The sequence below is a fragment of the Dermochelys coriacea genome, chromosome 5 (genome assembly GCF_009764565.3).
Source record: "Dermochelys coriacea isolate rDerCor1 chromosome 5, rDerCor1.pri.v4, whole genome shotgun sequence".
In the NCBI taxonomy this organism is placed as follows: domain Eukaryota; kingdom Metazoa; phylum Chordata; order Testudines; family Dermochelyidae; genus Dermochelys; species Dermochelys coriacea.
In genome coordinates this window covers 26,835,946-26,850,958 of record NC_050072.1, presented here as the reverse complement: position 1 = coordinate 26,850,958, position 15,013 = coordinate 26,835,946, and the positions used below count along the sequence as shown (strand labels likewise).

The window sequence follows — 15,013 nt, the reverse complement described above, 5'->3', positions numbered from 1 at the left end:
TTGGAAAGAGTCCAGTGGAGGGCAACAAAAATGATTAGGGGACTGGAGCACATGACTTATGAGGAGAGGCTGAGGGAACTGGGATTGTTTAGTCTGCGGAAGAGAAGAATGAGGGGGGTTTGGTAGGTGCTTTCAACTACCTGAAAGGGGGTTCCAGAGAGGATGCATCTAGACTGTTTTCAGTGGTACCAGATGACAGAAAAAGGAGTAATTGTCTCAAGTTGCAGTGGGGGAGGTTTAGGTTGGATATTAGGAAAAACTTTTTCACTAGGAGGGTGGTGAAACACTGGAATGCATTACCTAGAGAGGTGGTGGTAGTTAGAAGTTTTTAAGGTCAGGCTTGACAAAGCCCTGGCTGGGATGATTTAGTTGGGGATTGGTCCTGCTTTGAACAGGGGGTTGGACTAGATGACCTCCTGAGGTCCCTTCCAAGCCTGATATTCTATGATAGAGTTCTATAAAATCATGAATGGTGTGGAGGAAGTGAATAAGGAAGTGTTGTTTACCCCTTGTAATGACATTGACACCCACCTCTCACAAGCACCCCCCCTCTGGTGGATAGTGCCTGCAGTCATTCATTTTTGAATGGGGTAGCACCCACCTCTCATGGATGCTCCCTTTCTGATCGAGTTTGAACCTGCTTTTTTTCAATTTTTACAACAAGGTAGGACTCGCCTCTTGTGAGGCCCCCCCGCCGATTAGTTCTTTCAGTGGGTCTTCAGTGACTCAGCCCTCTGGCTGAGTCGCACACACACTGTCCCCGCTTCCGGGGTATACAGTTTCTACTTCTCTCTCATGGCCTTGGGATGGGGCCATAGCACCAAGGCTTCCTTCCTGGAGACACTACCTTCTTTAACAGCCCAACAGGGGCCCATCTTGGTGTCCTTTTGCCAGCACTCAACTGGGCTCAGCCTTCAATTAGACCAGCAGGGCCCATCACGGTACCCTCGCCTGGTCTGGCTAGGTCCAGGGTTCAGCCTACCTTCACTGACCTGTCCATAATCCTACTGCTCTTCCAGCCAGCCAAGTACCTCATCCTTCCTCTTCAAGTTCCAGATAGTAACTGACTACATTTTCTCTGCTGGTTCCTTTATATATGGCCCTTCTAGCCCCGATTGGTTGCTCCAGCAGCCCCTCTGATTGGCTGCTCCCATGCAGCCCCTCTAGGTTGCCTGGAGGACTTTCTCCTCCTCTCTTTTCTGGGGTGGGGTGAGGCAGTGCTGCAAGGCCTCCAGCAAGTGGCCTCCGGACCTAGTCCACCCCATCACACCCCTTCAGACTAGAACCAGGGGTCACCCAATGAAATTAATAGGCAGCACTTTTAAAACAATATAAGGAAGTACTTCTTCACACAGCGCACAGTCTTTCAATGGAACACATTGCTAAAGGATGTTGTGATAGCCAAAAGTATAACTGGGTTCAAAAAAAGAATTGAGTAAACTCATGGATGTTAGGTCCATCATTTATAGAAAAGAAGAAAAGGGAAAGTTCAAGTCCTCCTCCAGCTTTGCTAGATTGCCCAGGAACCCACATTGCACATGCAGAAAAGACAAGATCTCTTGAAGCAGGGACACCTTCATCTGGACTTGGAAAACTCTCAGTTAACCTAGGTACTGGAAGAAAAGTGCATTTCAGTATGGATTCTCTAATAGCGTCTGACACATTTTGGTATCCAGCACATAGGAGCTGGCAAACAGAGCTGTAAACGGGAGTTTTAGCGGGAGTTGGAGGAAGGAGTTTGGTGTTCTGGATTTCTTTTGGTTTGTGTTTTGGGTTATTTTTCTTTTTTTTTTGTTTTGTTTTGTTTCTTTTTCCTTGACAGGAGGTTAGGCGGGAAGGAAATGACAGCTAGAGAGGCACCATTGATAGTGACCCAAGCAATGGAAGCGACTATGAAGATGATCGGATATGGAAGCTGCAGGATATACATGATCCTAGAGTGGGTTCCTGAAAAGAGCTTCATTTTTATGAAGTGGTGCCTGATAAAACTGATGGAAAAGAAGATCTGAGACTTGGAGCTGCAGGTGGAAGCTATAGTTGAGTTTCGAAGGGGGTTGAAGCAGATGATGCATCAAAGGCAAGAGGAGGCTGAAGGGAAAATTCAAGACTTATGGATGCAAGCTGGACTGAAGAACTGATAGGGGAGACTGCTAGGTGAGGGAAATGGTCAGTGGAAGCATGCAGCTACAAGAACCAATGAAGGAGAAATAGAGCCCAGGAACTGGGTTGGAAAATGAAGAAGGGGCACAGCAGGTTGTAACTGAGGGAGGGAAGGCAAGGAAAAAGAGAAGAGCGGTTAGTCCTGTAAAAAAAGGGGAAGAGTCAATGGAGATAGCCAGAGTTCACAACCCCAGGAAGATGCAGGATAACTTGCAGAAGATTGCAAGGGAGAGTACAAGACAAGAGAATTTTCAGCTGAAAAGAACATGAAACACCATCACCAGGAAAAGGCAGGTGTACGTGAGTGGGGACTCCCTACTAAGAACAACAGACAGGCCTGTCACCAGTGCAGAACAGAAGGGTTTGCTGTCTGTCAGATGCTCAGAAATGGGATGTGGACCTGAGGCTGAAGAGGATCCTAATGGGAGCAGGAAACAATCCATTGATTGTCCTTCATGTGGGAACAAATGACACAGCTAGATTCTCAGTGGAACATATCGGGAGACTATGCCAGCCTGGGAAAGATGCTTAAGGAAATGGAGGCTCAGGTGATCTTCAGTGGGATTCTGCCTGTCCCTAGAGGAGGAAAACAAAGGTGAGAAAAGATTATGATGATCAAATATGGCTGTCAGTCAGTCGTGCTATAAGGAAGGCTTTGGGATGTTTGACCACTGGGAGGCATTCATGAACAGAGGATAGTTCTCATGGGATGGACTCCACCTGAGTAGGGAGGGACATAGACTTCTGGGATGGAGATTGGCACAGCTCATTAAAAGCGCTTTAAACTAGGAATTCGGGAGATGGTTGGGAGCTGTTTTATAATTTCCGCGCCTGATTTTAACATTGAGAGGGAGGAAAATCAAGAAAGGTTACAGCAATAGAGATGGGAACAGCAATGGGTAGCAAAATGGACATTAAGAGGAAGAATTGTGCTGATACCAGTCAGATAGATGATACTGGCAGTAGAATGCCTGTACCCAGTTGGGCAAGGAATGTGGAGAAGCCGAGAAGGAACAATTAAGATGTTGGCACACTAGTGCAAGGAGCCTGGGTAACAGAATGGAGGAACTAGAAGTACTAATGCAGAAAGTGAAACCAGATATTATAGGGATAACAGAAACATAGTGGAATAGTAGTCATGACTGGAGTACAGGTATTGAGGGGTATGTGCTGTTCAGGAAAGACAGAAATAAAGGCAAAGGTAGCAGAGCAGCATTGTATATTAATGATGAGGTATACTATAAAGAAATTAGAAGTGATGGAATGGATAAGAAAGAGTCTGGGCCAAAATCACTTTGAGGAAGAAAGCTACTAGAGGTTCCCCTACAGTGGTTGGGGTGAGCACAGAACACCAGGATCCAATTTGGATTTGTATAGAGACCTCTTTAATGTTTTTAATGAAATAAATTCTACTGGGAATTGTGTGTTTATGGGAGACTTTAACTTCCCAGATAGAGATTGGAGGACACGTTCTAATAATAATAGTAAGGCCCAGATTTTCCTGGATCTGATAGCTGACAGATTTCTTCATCAAATAGTTGCTTTTCTTGATTTCAAAAGAGCTAATTTCAAAAAATTAAAGCAGTGATTTTCAACCTGTGGCCCACAGGCCACTTGCAGCCCAATCAGCACATGTGACATCCTCAGGGTCATCCAGGTAATATATATATTGTGTGGATGCAGCCCACATAACACATAGAGAGCTTCATGTGTGGCCCACAATGGTAAATAGGTTGAAAACCACTGAACTAAGGGAATTAGTTAGGAAAGTGAATTGGACTGAAGAACTCAAGGATCTGAATATGGAGGAGACTTGGAATTACTTTAAGTCAGAGTTGCATAAGCTATCTGAACCCTGCATCCCCACCAAGGGAGGGGGTGGTGAATTCCATAGGGAAGGGTTGCAGACCAACCTGGATCAGCAAGCATCTCCAACAGGTGATTAAGTAAAAAGAACAGGAGTACTTGTGGCACCTTAGAGACTAACAGATTTATTAGAGCATAAGCTTTTGTGGGCTACAGCCCACTTCGTCGGATGCACAGAAAGGAACATATAGTAAGAAGATTATATATATATATATATATATATATATATATATATATATATATATATATATATATATATATATATATATATATATACACACATACAGAGAAGGTGGAAGTTGCCAAACAAACTGTAAGAGGCTAATTAGTTAAGATGAGCTATTATCAGCAGGAGAAAAAAACTTTAGTAGTGATAATCAAGACCATTTAGACAGTTGGAAAGAAGGTGTGAGGATTAAGTGAAAGCAGAAAGCCTATAAGGAATGGAAGATGGGAAGGATCAGCAAGGAAGACTACCTCTTGAAGATCAGAAAGTGTAGGAATAAAGTGCAAACTGCCAAAAGCCAAACAGAGTTGGACTTCACAAAGGGAATTAAAACCAATAATAAAAGGTTTTATAGCCATATAAATAAGAAAACAAGGAAAGAAGAAGTGGGATTGATAAACATTGAGGATGGGGAGTGGAGATTAAAGATTATCTAGGCATGGCCTAACACCTAAATTAAATACTTTGCCTCACTTTTTAGTAAGGCTAATGAAAAGCTTAGGGGCAGTGTCAGGGTGGCTAATGGCAATGAGGATATGGAAGTAGAAATTACCACATCTGAGGTAGAAATCAAACTCACACAGCTTAATGGGACTAAATCAGGGGACCAGGAGAATCTCCATCCACGAATATTTAAGGAACTGGCACATGAAATTGCAAGCTAGGATTTTTAATGAATCTGTAAACTCAGGGATCATACCCTATGATTGGAGAATTGCTAATATAGTTCCTATTTTTAAGAAAGAGGAAAAAAAGGTATCCAGGAAACTACAGGCTTCTTAGTTTGCATAAACTTGAGAACAAAGTCTTGGAAAAAATTTTGAAAGACAAAGTAGCTAAGGACATAGAGGTGAATGGTAATTGGGATAAAATGCAACAAGATTTTACAAAAAGTAGATCATGCCAGACCAACCTGATTTCCTTCTTTTGAGAAGATAAATGATTTTGTAGACAAAGGAAATGCGGTAGATCTCATCTACCCGGATTTCAGTAAGGCATTTGATACAGTTCCACCTGGGACATTATTAGTTATATTGGAGAAGATAGGGATTAATATGATGGTTGAAAGTAAATAAGGAACTTGTTAAAGGGAAGAAAACAGCATACTGAAAGGTGAACTGTCAGGCTGGAGGGAAGTTACTAGTGGAGTTCCTCAGGAAGAGTCTTGGGACCAATCTTATTACTGACCTTGGCACAAAAAGTGAGAGAGCTAATAAACTTTGCAGATGATACAAACTTGGGAGGTATTGCCAATACAGAAGAGGACCGGAATATCAGACAAGATCATCTGTATAATCTTGTAAACTGGAGTAATAGAAATGGGATGAAATTTAACAGTTCAAAGTGCAAGGTTATGCATGTAGGGACTAACAACAAGAATTTTTTCTATAAGTTGTGGACTTCTCAATTGGAAGTGACAGGAGCAGAAAGACTGGGTGTATTGGTTGATCACAGGATGACTATGAGCTGTCAATGTCATGGAGCCATGAAAAAGGCTAATGCAATCCTAGGATGCATCAGCTGAGGTATTTCCAGTAGACACAGGGAAGTGTTAGTACCATTATACAAGGCACTGGTGAAATCTCATCTGGAATACTGTGTGCAGTTCTGGTCTCCAATGTTCAAGAAAGATGAACTCAAATTGGAACAGGTGCAGAGAAGGATTACTAGGATGATCCAAGGAATGGAAAACCTCCCTTATGAGAGGAGACTCAAAGAGCTTGGCTTGTTTAGCCTAACCAAAAGAAGGCTGAGGGGAGATATGATTGCTCTCTATAAATACATCAGAGGGATAAATACCATGGAGAGAGAGAGGAGGTAAGTTAAGCACAAATGTTGACACAAGAACAAATGAATATAAATTAGCCATCAGAACTTTAGGCTTGAAGGTTTCTAACCATCAGAGGAGTGAAGTTCTGGAACAGCCATGGGAGCAGAAAACCTAAGTGACTTCAAGATTGAGCTTGATAAATTTACGGAGGGGATGGTCTAATGGGACTGCCTACACTAACACATGGTCCATTGGCAACTGCCAGTAGCTAAAATTCCCAGCAGCTGGAGACGGGACACTAGGTGGAGGGCTCTGGGTTACTACAGAGAATTCTTTCCCAGGTATCTGCCTGGTGGGTCTTGCCCACACGTTCATGGTCTAACTGATCGCCATATTTGGGGTCGGGAAAGATTTTTCCCTTGGGTCAGATTGGCAGAGACCCTGGGGATTTTTCCCCTTCCTCATGCGCAGGTTTAAACTGGTGTTAATGGTGAATTCTCTGTAAATTGAAGTCTTTAAACTATGATTTGAGGACCTCAGTAACTCAGGCAGACGTTATGGGTCTACTACAGGAGTGGGAGGTTGAAATTCTGTGGCCTGCAATGTGCAGGAGGTCAGACTAGATGATCATGATGGTTGCTTCTGATGTTAGTCTATCAGTCTATTTCATTCATTGATCTGATCAATTTATGTTTCCGGTGCAAGAGGAAACAGAAAGCTCTTTGGGGCAGAGACTGCCCCTTAGTATGGTGCCCAGTGCAATGAGTCCCTGACCTCTGGATGCTGTTGTGATACAGATATAGTCACAAGAGTCTGATGATCTCAGCTACATTAGAGATTCACCAGAATGGTTGATTGGAGTTCTACAATCAAGCACCATAGAAACATATGTACCTTCCTTAATGGCGTCATGTAGGTAGACACATCAGTTTCTCCCTTTGAATATGCTCAATTGCCAATATTAATCAGATTACACAAGACTACGGCTGGCCTTTCTAGTTACTATTTGGAATTGAAATTATATTTCCTACATAGACAAGAATCACACAACTGTTTTCACGAGGAAAAGGTTATTCTTATAGCTCCAGGAAACCTTTATGTTCAAGGTAAGTTCCTCTTTCCACAATTCCTGGGAAATAGTTCTGTTATTTTGTGCTAATCCCTAGCACTCCTTTGGAAGATTGTGGCAGAAATGGGCATTCCTACCAGTCTAAAGATCTGTCTCAAGCATATTGAATACATATACTAATTTATATTCTTTTTATCTCATTCTATCCAAAAAGTCAAGGCCTTAGGTCTTCAAAGTTGCCTCAGGCAAGATGTTAAATCCTGCACCAGTTATGCTAGGATTTGGGAAACAATTCACAGATGTCCCTAGGGTATTGGGGAAAAGTGTATGAGCCTCATCTATGGAAGATTTACAAAATAAGTTTCCATTTCTCTCCAGTCATCCATTGATAGGAGAGTGAAACTGGGTTGGTTTCCACACAATTCCTTGCTTTATATGGGAAGAATTTCCATTCCTGCCTATTATGCTACTATAAAAATAATTAAAACTCTGCTTATCTTTCCCCCTACCTCTATGATTCACTTCTTGCTATTTCCCATTAGAGATGAATGAGAGAGAAGCTGTGCAACAGAAAGAGATTTCTTTCATGATAATTTTCAGTTTATTAGCAGCTTCTCTCCTAGTTCAACACATCCTGGTAATCTGGTAAGTGATTGGAATACAAATGGAAATTTTCCTCTAAAGGGAGACTTAAATATATAACTGTGTTAAGGATAATTACCACATGATATCAAGTGATCTTAATGCTAATAGTCAGTTGCTGGAGTGTTTCTATAGCTTTGGAAGAATCTTGGTGGCCTGAGCTGATGGGCAAGGGGCTTAGTTGTGGAGTCTCCAGCAATAATAATGGACTGCCTCCGAAATTTCAAAGCCGGGGTGGGGGCATTAATTTCTTAGTGTTGAATTGGAACAGAAGCTGCTAACAAGGAAAATTATCAGGTAAGATATTTCTCATTCCTTGGTAAATACCTTATTATTAAAGGAAAATGACATTTAACTTTAAAATGTTGTAAATTTCCCCTTTGTTAATGCAAATGTATATCAAAAGATAAATAATTCCTGCGAACTGGAGGTCCTCCGACATATGCATGTTGCCCATTTCCTAACTTCATCCACAGGAACATGCTATAGGAATTTTAATATGTTGGAGAATAACAGAATAAAAGATTTTGCAAGAAAAAATGGATTTTTCTTAAAATTTGGACAAATAAAATAATGAAGTGGTTTTGTTGAGCTCTATTAATAAACCAACAACATTTCTATATCTTCTTCTGTTTTGTATTGCACCTTTTTGTTTGATTTAACCACCTGTTTCTATGTCTCTTATGTTGCCTCTGGGTGATAATTTATAAATATGCTCAGTAATTGGGTCTGATTCTACTACTAGATAGTTGCCTTTTGCATTGACTGCATTAGGAGTTGTACCTATGTAACTGAGGTCAGAGTTGGACCTACTCTGTTTAATAGAGTCTATACAATTTTTGGTTTCCTCTTCTGTAAATGTCTCATTCTGCTTCTCTTTCAAACAGTTCCAAACACCAAAACTCATCCCAATTCAAAATCTCGTTGCATTTGAGCAAAGCCGCCAGTGTACCAGTGCACCACACGAGTTCATTGGACAAGACCATTCTGGTCAGATTGATTTGTTAAAAGCTAACACTGAACCATTTGATGCAAGACACACATGGAATAATACAAAAAGGCAAGGACAGATTTTCAAAATTGGTCTTCATTTGGAGAGGCTTACTAGTAACCTGAGCCTTCTCCGACTGATTACAGTGGGAGTTTTTGTACCAGCTTAATTGAAAACAGGATTGGATGCTAAATAATTTGAGGAAACGGATAATGAGATTCAGAGCCTTTCACTTCTAAATCTCTGGTGTGAATTGTTGTTACCATGTATCGATTTCATAGTCACAGTTCAGTTCTTAGTGGTCAGCTGTCCACATCATAAAATAGTCACATTGCTAGTGCATGTATTCTTCAAGAGATCCTGCTGTCTGACCTCTGGAAGAGTTTAATTTAGGTCAGGGTTCTAGGCTCATTGACAGGATGATAAAAATTTCCTTGTAAAGTCATTGATCCTGATTGTGAACCCAGTGGAATGAATGGCAAAACTCCCACTGATCTGAATGAGTACATGATTGAGTTATTTACTTAGCTAATTCTGTGTTACTGGCTGTATATTTCATGACTTTTAAACTGATCTTTGTTGTTGCACATTAATCTAGAATTATTTTCATTACATGGTCAGTACAAACTAAACCAATTCCTATGTTAGCCCTTGAGCTGCACCTACCTTGCCCATGCAGTTCTTCTTCAGCATCAGTAGATTACTGTCTTGACAGTTCAGAGTTCTGTTTTCCTTGAAAGAGTTAATGACATCAAAGCACCTAAAGTAGAGCACCCCCACTTGTGATTCGGATGCCTCCACCTGTAGTTAGAAACACTTGTAGTTAGAAACACAGAATCCTGAACTTAGTTCTTGATAGGTAAGTAAGAGTAACTGATTTGATTTTCAGATACCTTGCTTTAAAATGTTATAAATTATAATGTTTATAGGCAATTTGTGGTCTTTTACTAATCTGATAGTAAATATTTTTAAAAGAAAGCTTTGCAGTTCTTTTAGGAAAACAAGTTACAGGTTAGGGAGAAAGTTTCATTCATAGCAACACAGATTTATTTCTTGCTGCAACATTTCTGTGTAGGCCCCTCTGCCTTGTGTAATATTTTATTTTCATTGTATACAAAAGATAGCAGTAGTAGTCATGTTGTAAAGGATACAAAATAACAGGTTTACAATAATTTAATTAAATGAGGTCTTAGATAACCAGTATACTATTTTGATTCGAATATGTGAATAAGTTTGTGTTACTATTAAATATTAAATATCACCTTAAATAGCGTAGATACATAGGCTTTTAATTAGTTTAAATGGCACAGCAGTTAACTCTCTTTATTCAAACACCTAATATATTTAAGAAGAAAGTTATTGTGTTCTTTCTTGCTTATTAGAAGCAATGATTGATGTTTCTATTATCAGAGTGAAGTTAAATTATTTCTCACTCATATGTTGACAGGCAAAAGAGACGTGCTGAAAAACAGATAAAAGAAAAGGAGGACAAGAAAAAAGCAAGTGTGACATTCCGTCCAGATGACTCCATTATTAGTACTGATGATAGAGAGAGAGTTTTTGAAACTGAGATACAGGTATAAGAAAAATAATTATTTTCTTCCTTTTTTAATTGATTTTTAAAATAATGATACCAGAGAAGCAACAAGCAAACACAATATAAACAAAACCCTGCTAAATACTTCCTCCACTCTTTCTAGCACAGAGGTGGGCAAACTACGACCCGCAGGCCACATCCGGTCCGTGGGTCCATCCTGTCTGGCCCCTGGGCTCCTGGCCGGGGAGGCTAGCCCCCAGCCCTTCCCCCGCTGTCCCCCCTACCCATCAGCCATGTCGCTGCGTGAGCGGCGCAGCTTGCACCAGCCCACCTACCAGGCTTTTCAATAAGCCTGTCCTGTGGCTCTGAGCGGCATGGTTGGGGGACAGGGGGTTGGATAAGGAGCAGGAGGTCCTGGGGGGCAGTCAGGGGACAGGGAGCAGGGTCGGGGGGGACAGGGAGCACGGGGCAGTTGGATGGGGGTGGGGTTCTTAGGGGGTAGTTAGGGATAGGGTCCCAGGGGGCACTCAGGGGACAGGGAGCAGTGGGGGTTGGCTAAGGTGTGCGCTCCTGTGGGGAGCAATTAGGGATGGGGGTTCCGGGAGGGGGTGGTCAGGGGACAAGGAGCAGGGCAGGTTGGATGGGTCAGGAGTTCTGAGGGGGGCAGTCAGGGGGTGGGAAGCGAGAGAGAGTGGATGGGGGCGAGAGCTAGGCTGTTTGGGGAGGCATAGCCTTCTCAACCCGGTCCTCCATACTGTTTTGCAACCCCGATGTGGCGCTCGGCCCAAAAAGTTTGCCCACCCCTGTTCTAGCACCTCTGCAGTGATCTCATGTACCTTTTTTACTTGCACACTTGCATTTTCCTTTAAGCCAGAGATAAAGCACTCTTTTACCAAAAGAAATTCTTCGGGTATTTTCATTACTCCTGTCAGATGCTCACATGAAATAATTTCTGCCATGTTGAATACCAGTCCTATAAAATTGAGACATGAGCTATTCCTCCTTCTGAGGATGAGGGGTTTTTTTGCACAATCAAGGGGAGTTTCAGAGTAGCAGCCGTGTTAGTCTGTATTCGCAAAAAAGAAAAGGCATACTTGTGGCACCTTAGAGACTAACAAATTTATTTGAGCATAAGCTTTTGTGAGCTACAGCTCACTTCATCGGATGCATTCGGTGGAAAATATAGTGGGGAGATTTATATACACACACAGAGAACATGAAACAATGGGTTTTATCATACAACTGTAAGGAGAGTCACTTAAGATGAGCTATTACCAGCAGGAAGAAGGGGGGAAGGAGGAAAACCTTTTGTGGTGATAATCAAGGTGGGCCATTTCCAGCAGTTAACAAGAACGTCTGAGGAACAGTGGGGTGGGGGGAGAAATAACATGGGGAAATAGTTTTACTTTATGTAATGACCCATCCACTCCCAGTCTCTATCAAGCTTAAGTTTAATTGTATCCAGTTTGCAAATTAATTCCAATTCAGCAGTCTCTCGTTGGAGTCTGTTTTTGAAGTTTTTTTGTTGAAGGAAGCCACTCTCAGGTCTGTAATCGTGTGACCGGAGAGATTGAAGTGTTTTCTGACTGGTTTTTGAATGTTATAATTCTTGATGTCTGATTTGTGTCCATTTATTCTTTTACGTAGAGACTGTCCAGTTTGACCAATGTACATGGCAGAGAGGCATTGCTGGCACATGATGGCATATATCACATTAGTAGATGTGCAGGTGAACAAGCCTCTGATAGTGTGGCTGATGTGATTAGGCCCTATGATGGTGTCCCCTGAATAGATATGTGGACAGAGTTGGCAACGGGCTTTGTTGCAAGGATAGGTTCCTGGGTTAGTGTGTGTGGTGTGTGGTTGCTGGTGAGTATTTGCTTCAGGTTGGGGGGCTGTCTGTAAGCAAGGACTGGCCTGTCTCCCAAGATCTGTGAGAGTGATGGGTCGTCCTTCAGGATAGGTTGTAGATCCTTGATGATGCGTTGGAGAGGTTTTAGTTGGGGGCTGAAGGTGATGACTAGTGGTGTTCTGTTTGTTTTCTTTGTTGGGCCTGTCCTATAGTAGGTGACTTCTGGGTACCCTTCTGGCTCTGTCAATCTGTTTCTTTTACTTCAGCAGGTGAGTATTGTAGTTGTAAGAATGCATGATAGAGATCTTGTAGGTGTTTGTCTCTGTCTGAGGGGTTGGAGGAAATGCGGTTATATCGTAGAGCTTGGCTGCAGACAATGGATCGTGTGGTGTGATCTGAATGAAAGCTAGAGGCATGTAGGTAGGAATAGCAGTCAGTAGGTTTCTGATACAGGGTGGTGTTTATGTGACCATTGCTTATTAGCACCGTAGTGTCCAGGAAGTGAATCTCTTGTGTGGACTTGTCCAGGCTGAGGTTAATGGATGGAAGGGGAGTTGCAATCCATAAAAAATTCTTTGTTGGCTTATATTGATGAAAATCCCCATAGTGATTATAATTCTTATTTAACTGGTTATTTATCTATTCCATAGCATTCTTATGACATCATAATCAGTTGTCCAGAAATTCACTAATGTTTTCTATGTCATTTTTATTTAAAACTGTACAAACTGTAGATCTTGCTTAAGTGTGGTGGTACCATTTGCTATTTTATTATGCGTATTTTTAAGGCATCCAGCACTGTACTGCTGTTTGTGTTTCCTTTATATAATTTAGAAATAGAGCAGTTCCTCACAAAGAATGGGGGATAGCAAGGCTCTTCTCCACAATTTATTTAAAAAGCAGTCTAGTTCATGTTGCTTAGAGTAGGGGATCTCAAACTTTCTCTCGGAGGCCCCCCTCAACAGGCTATAAAAACTCTAGTGCCCAGCAGGGGTGCCACCCTCAGGGCAGGGGCCTTGGGCATAGGCGTAGTTTGACTTCTGTTTTGCGGGGGCAGGGTCGAACAGGGCTTGAGCTACCTCCACATGGTGGGGTCCAGGGATGGAGAGCCACCTCCACCCCTGACTCACCTCAGCAGGCCACCCAGCCTGTCTGGGTTTGGGTGGGGAGAGGTGCAACCAAAAATTATAACTAGGTTTGAGAACAGCTTAGGGTGCAGGGAGGGGGGTAGCTCAAGGTATGGAGAGGGAGTAGCCGGGGCTGTGTGCACACAGGATGGCTGTGGGTGCAGGGAGAAGGGGTGGCTAGGGGCTGTGTGCAGGCGGGGGGGGAAGTTCAGGATGCAGGGAGAGTGTAGCTGTGTCTGTGTGCGGGCAGGGAGGTAGCTCAGGGTCCGGGGAGGGGCATTAGAGGCTGTGTGCTGGGAGGGCTCCTCTGCAGTCTCTGTTCCCGGAGGGGTCTGCCAGCCACAGAGCGGGGTCTCCCCACACAGGCAGCCTTTACCAGCTGCCTCTGCATAAGCAAAGGGGGCTGGGAGCTGAGGAGCATCTTCAACCTGGGTCAACAGCAGGAGAGGAGAAAACACTGTGGCTGCCTGCTCCATGGCACCAGCCAGATCAGCAGCTGCCCCGCATGGCCTGGTGTGAGGGCAAAAACAGCAGCCTGCACATTTTCCCACCAATAGCAGTTACCTTCTGAGCCAGCTCAGTTTGGGTGAGCATGCTTAGTACAACCTAGATAGGAAATTCTTCTGTCAGGGAGCTGTTTGTGCCATTACACAGGCTCTGGCTTCCGATCTCTGACCTGGCCACGGGGTGGGGAAAGGAAATTAGGTGGGAGGTGTGGAGCTGTCCCCGGGACTGCTGTGCTCTTGTGCTGCAGTTTTGACAGGGAGGAATGCCCTCCATGTCCCCAACTCGGCTCAGGGCTTCTGCCCCACAGGGAGCACCAGGGCTCAGGGATTCAGTCCCACACCTTCTGGCTTCAGCCCCGCCGGGGGCGCTGGGAATTGGGGTTTCAGCCCTGCGCCTCCCAGGAGTCCTGGTTTCAATCCCACGGGGGGCACTGGTGGGGATCGGGGCTTCAGCCTCTTGAAGGACACTGGTGGGGATCAGGGCTTCAGCCCCATGGGTGGCCACAGACCCCCCAGTTGAGAACCACTGGCTTGGAGCACTCCATAGCACAAGTAGGGGAAAGCCAGAGAAAAGAGAATTCTTGTATAGCACTCTGTGGGTGGTCTGGCCTAGCAGTCACGGCTGGGCTGATGTCTACATGTCAGGGACAGTAGTCTGTAAGCCAGGTTCAATAAGCAAGAGTCCGCTGAAGTCGGGCCAGGGTCAGAGACCATAGGTAGGTCTTGGCTAGAATAAGGAGGCAGGAAACAGTGTCAAAGTCAGGCCAGAGCTAGAGACCAGAGATCAGTGATAGTACCAGGCTAGAATCAAGAAACAGGAATCAGGATCAGAGTCAGGCTGGAGTTGGAGACTGGAGATCAGAAGTAGCACCCAGGAGTCAGGAAGCAAGAGTCAGGGTTAGAATCAGGCTGGAATGAGAGATCAGGAGATGAGGTGAAGTCCAGAGTCGCAGCAGGCCCAAAGCCTATGTGGTTGCCCAGACAATTTTTTGGGGCACCTTCCACGGTTTATTGGGATGATTGGCCCATCAGAGGGCTTCAGTGTACTGTTACTGTGGGTCCTTTGGGTGATACTTCCTGTGGCGCCTATTCTCCACAGTGCTTCCTGGGTGTGCTCTGCATGTTGTCCTGGTTATCCTCTGAGAACGCTGGCTGTCCCAGGCTCTGCAGACCTGGGTTCTAGTCGCTGCATCCTTACCGTGGGGTGGGAAGACTTTGGCTCGGGTGAATATTAGTAAATAGCAAATTCTTCAGGAATGCTCTGCT

At 43.7% G+C, this 15,013-nt stretch overlaps 1 protein-coding gene across 15 annotated transcripts in view; it reads left to right on the top strand.

Moving 5' to 3' along the window:
- CPLANE1 (ciliogenesis and planar polarity effector 1) overlaps positions 1–15,013 on the top strand; it is a 193,163-nt gene that overhangs the window by 128,307 nt on the left and 49,843 nt on the right. For all 15 annotated transcript variants that reach the window (XR_005292954.2, XM_038401861.2, XM_038401863.2 and 12 more), the window contains 2 exons: positions 8,622–8,794; positions 10,173–10,302. Coding sequence is in view for 14 of the 15 variants with exons in the window: in XM_038401861.2 (XP_038257789.1) it covers positions 8,622–8,794; positions 10,173–10,302 (303 nt within the window). In the remaining variant the exon portion in view is untranslated. The remainder of the gene's footprint in view (positions 1–8,621; positions 8,795–10,172; positions 10,303–15,013) is intronic.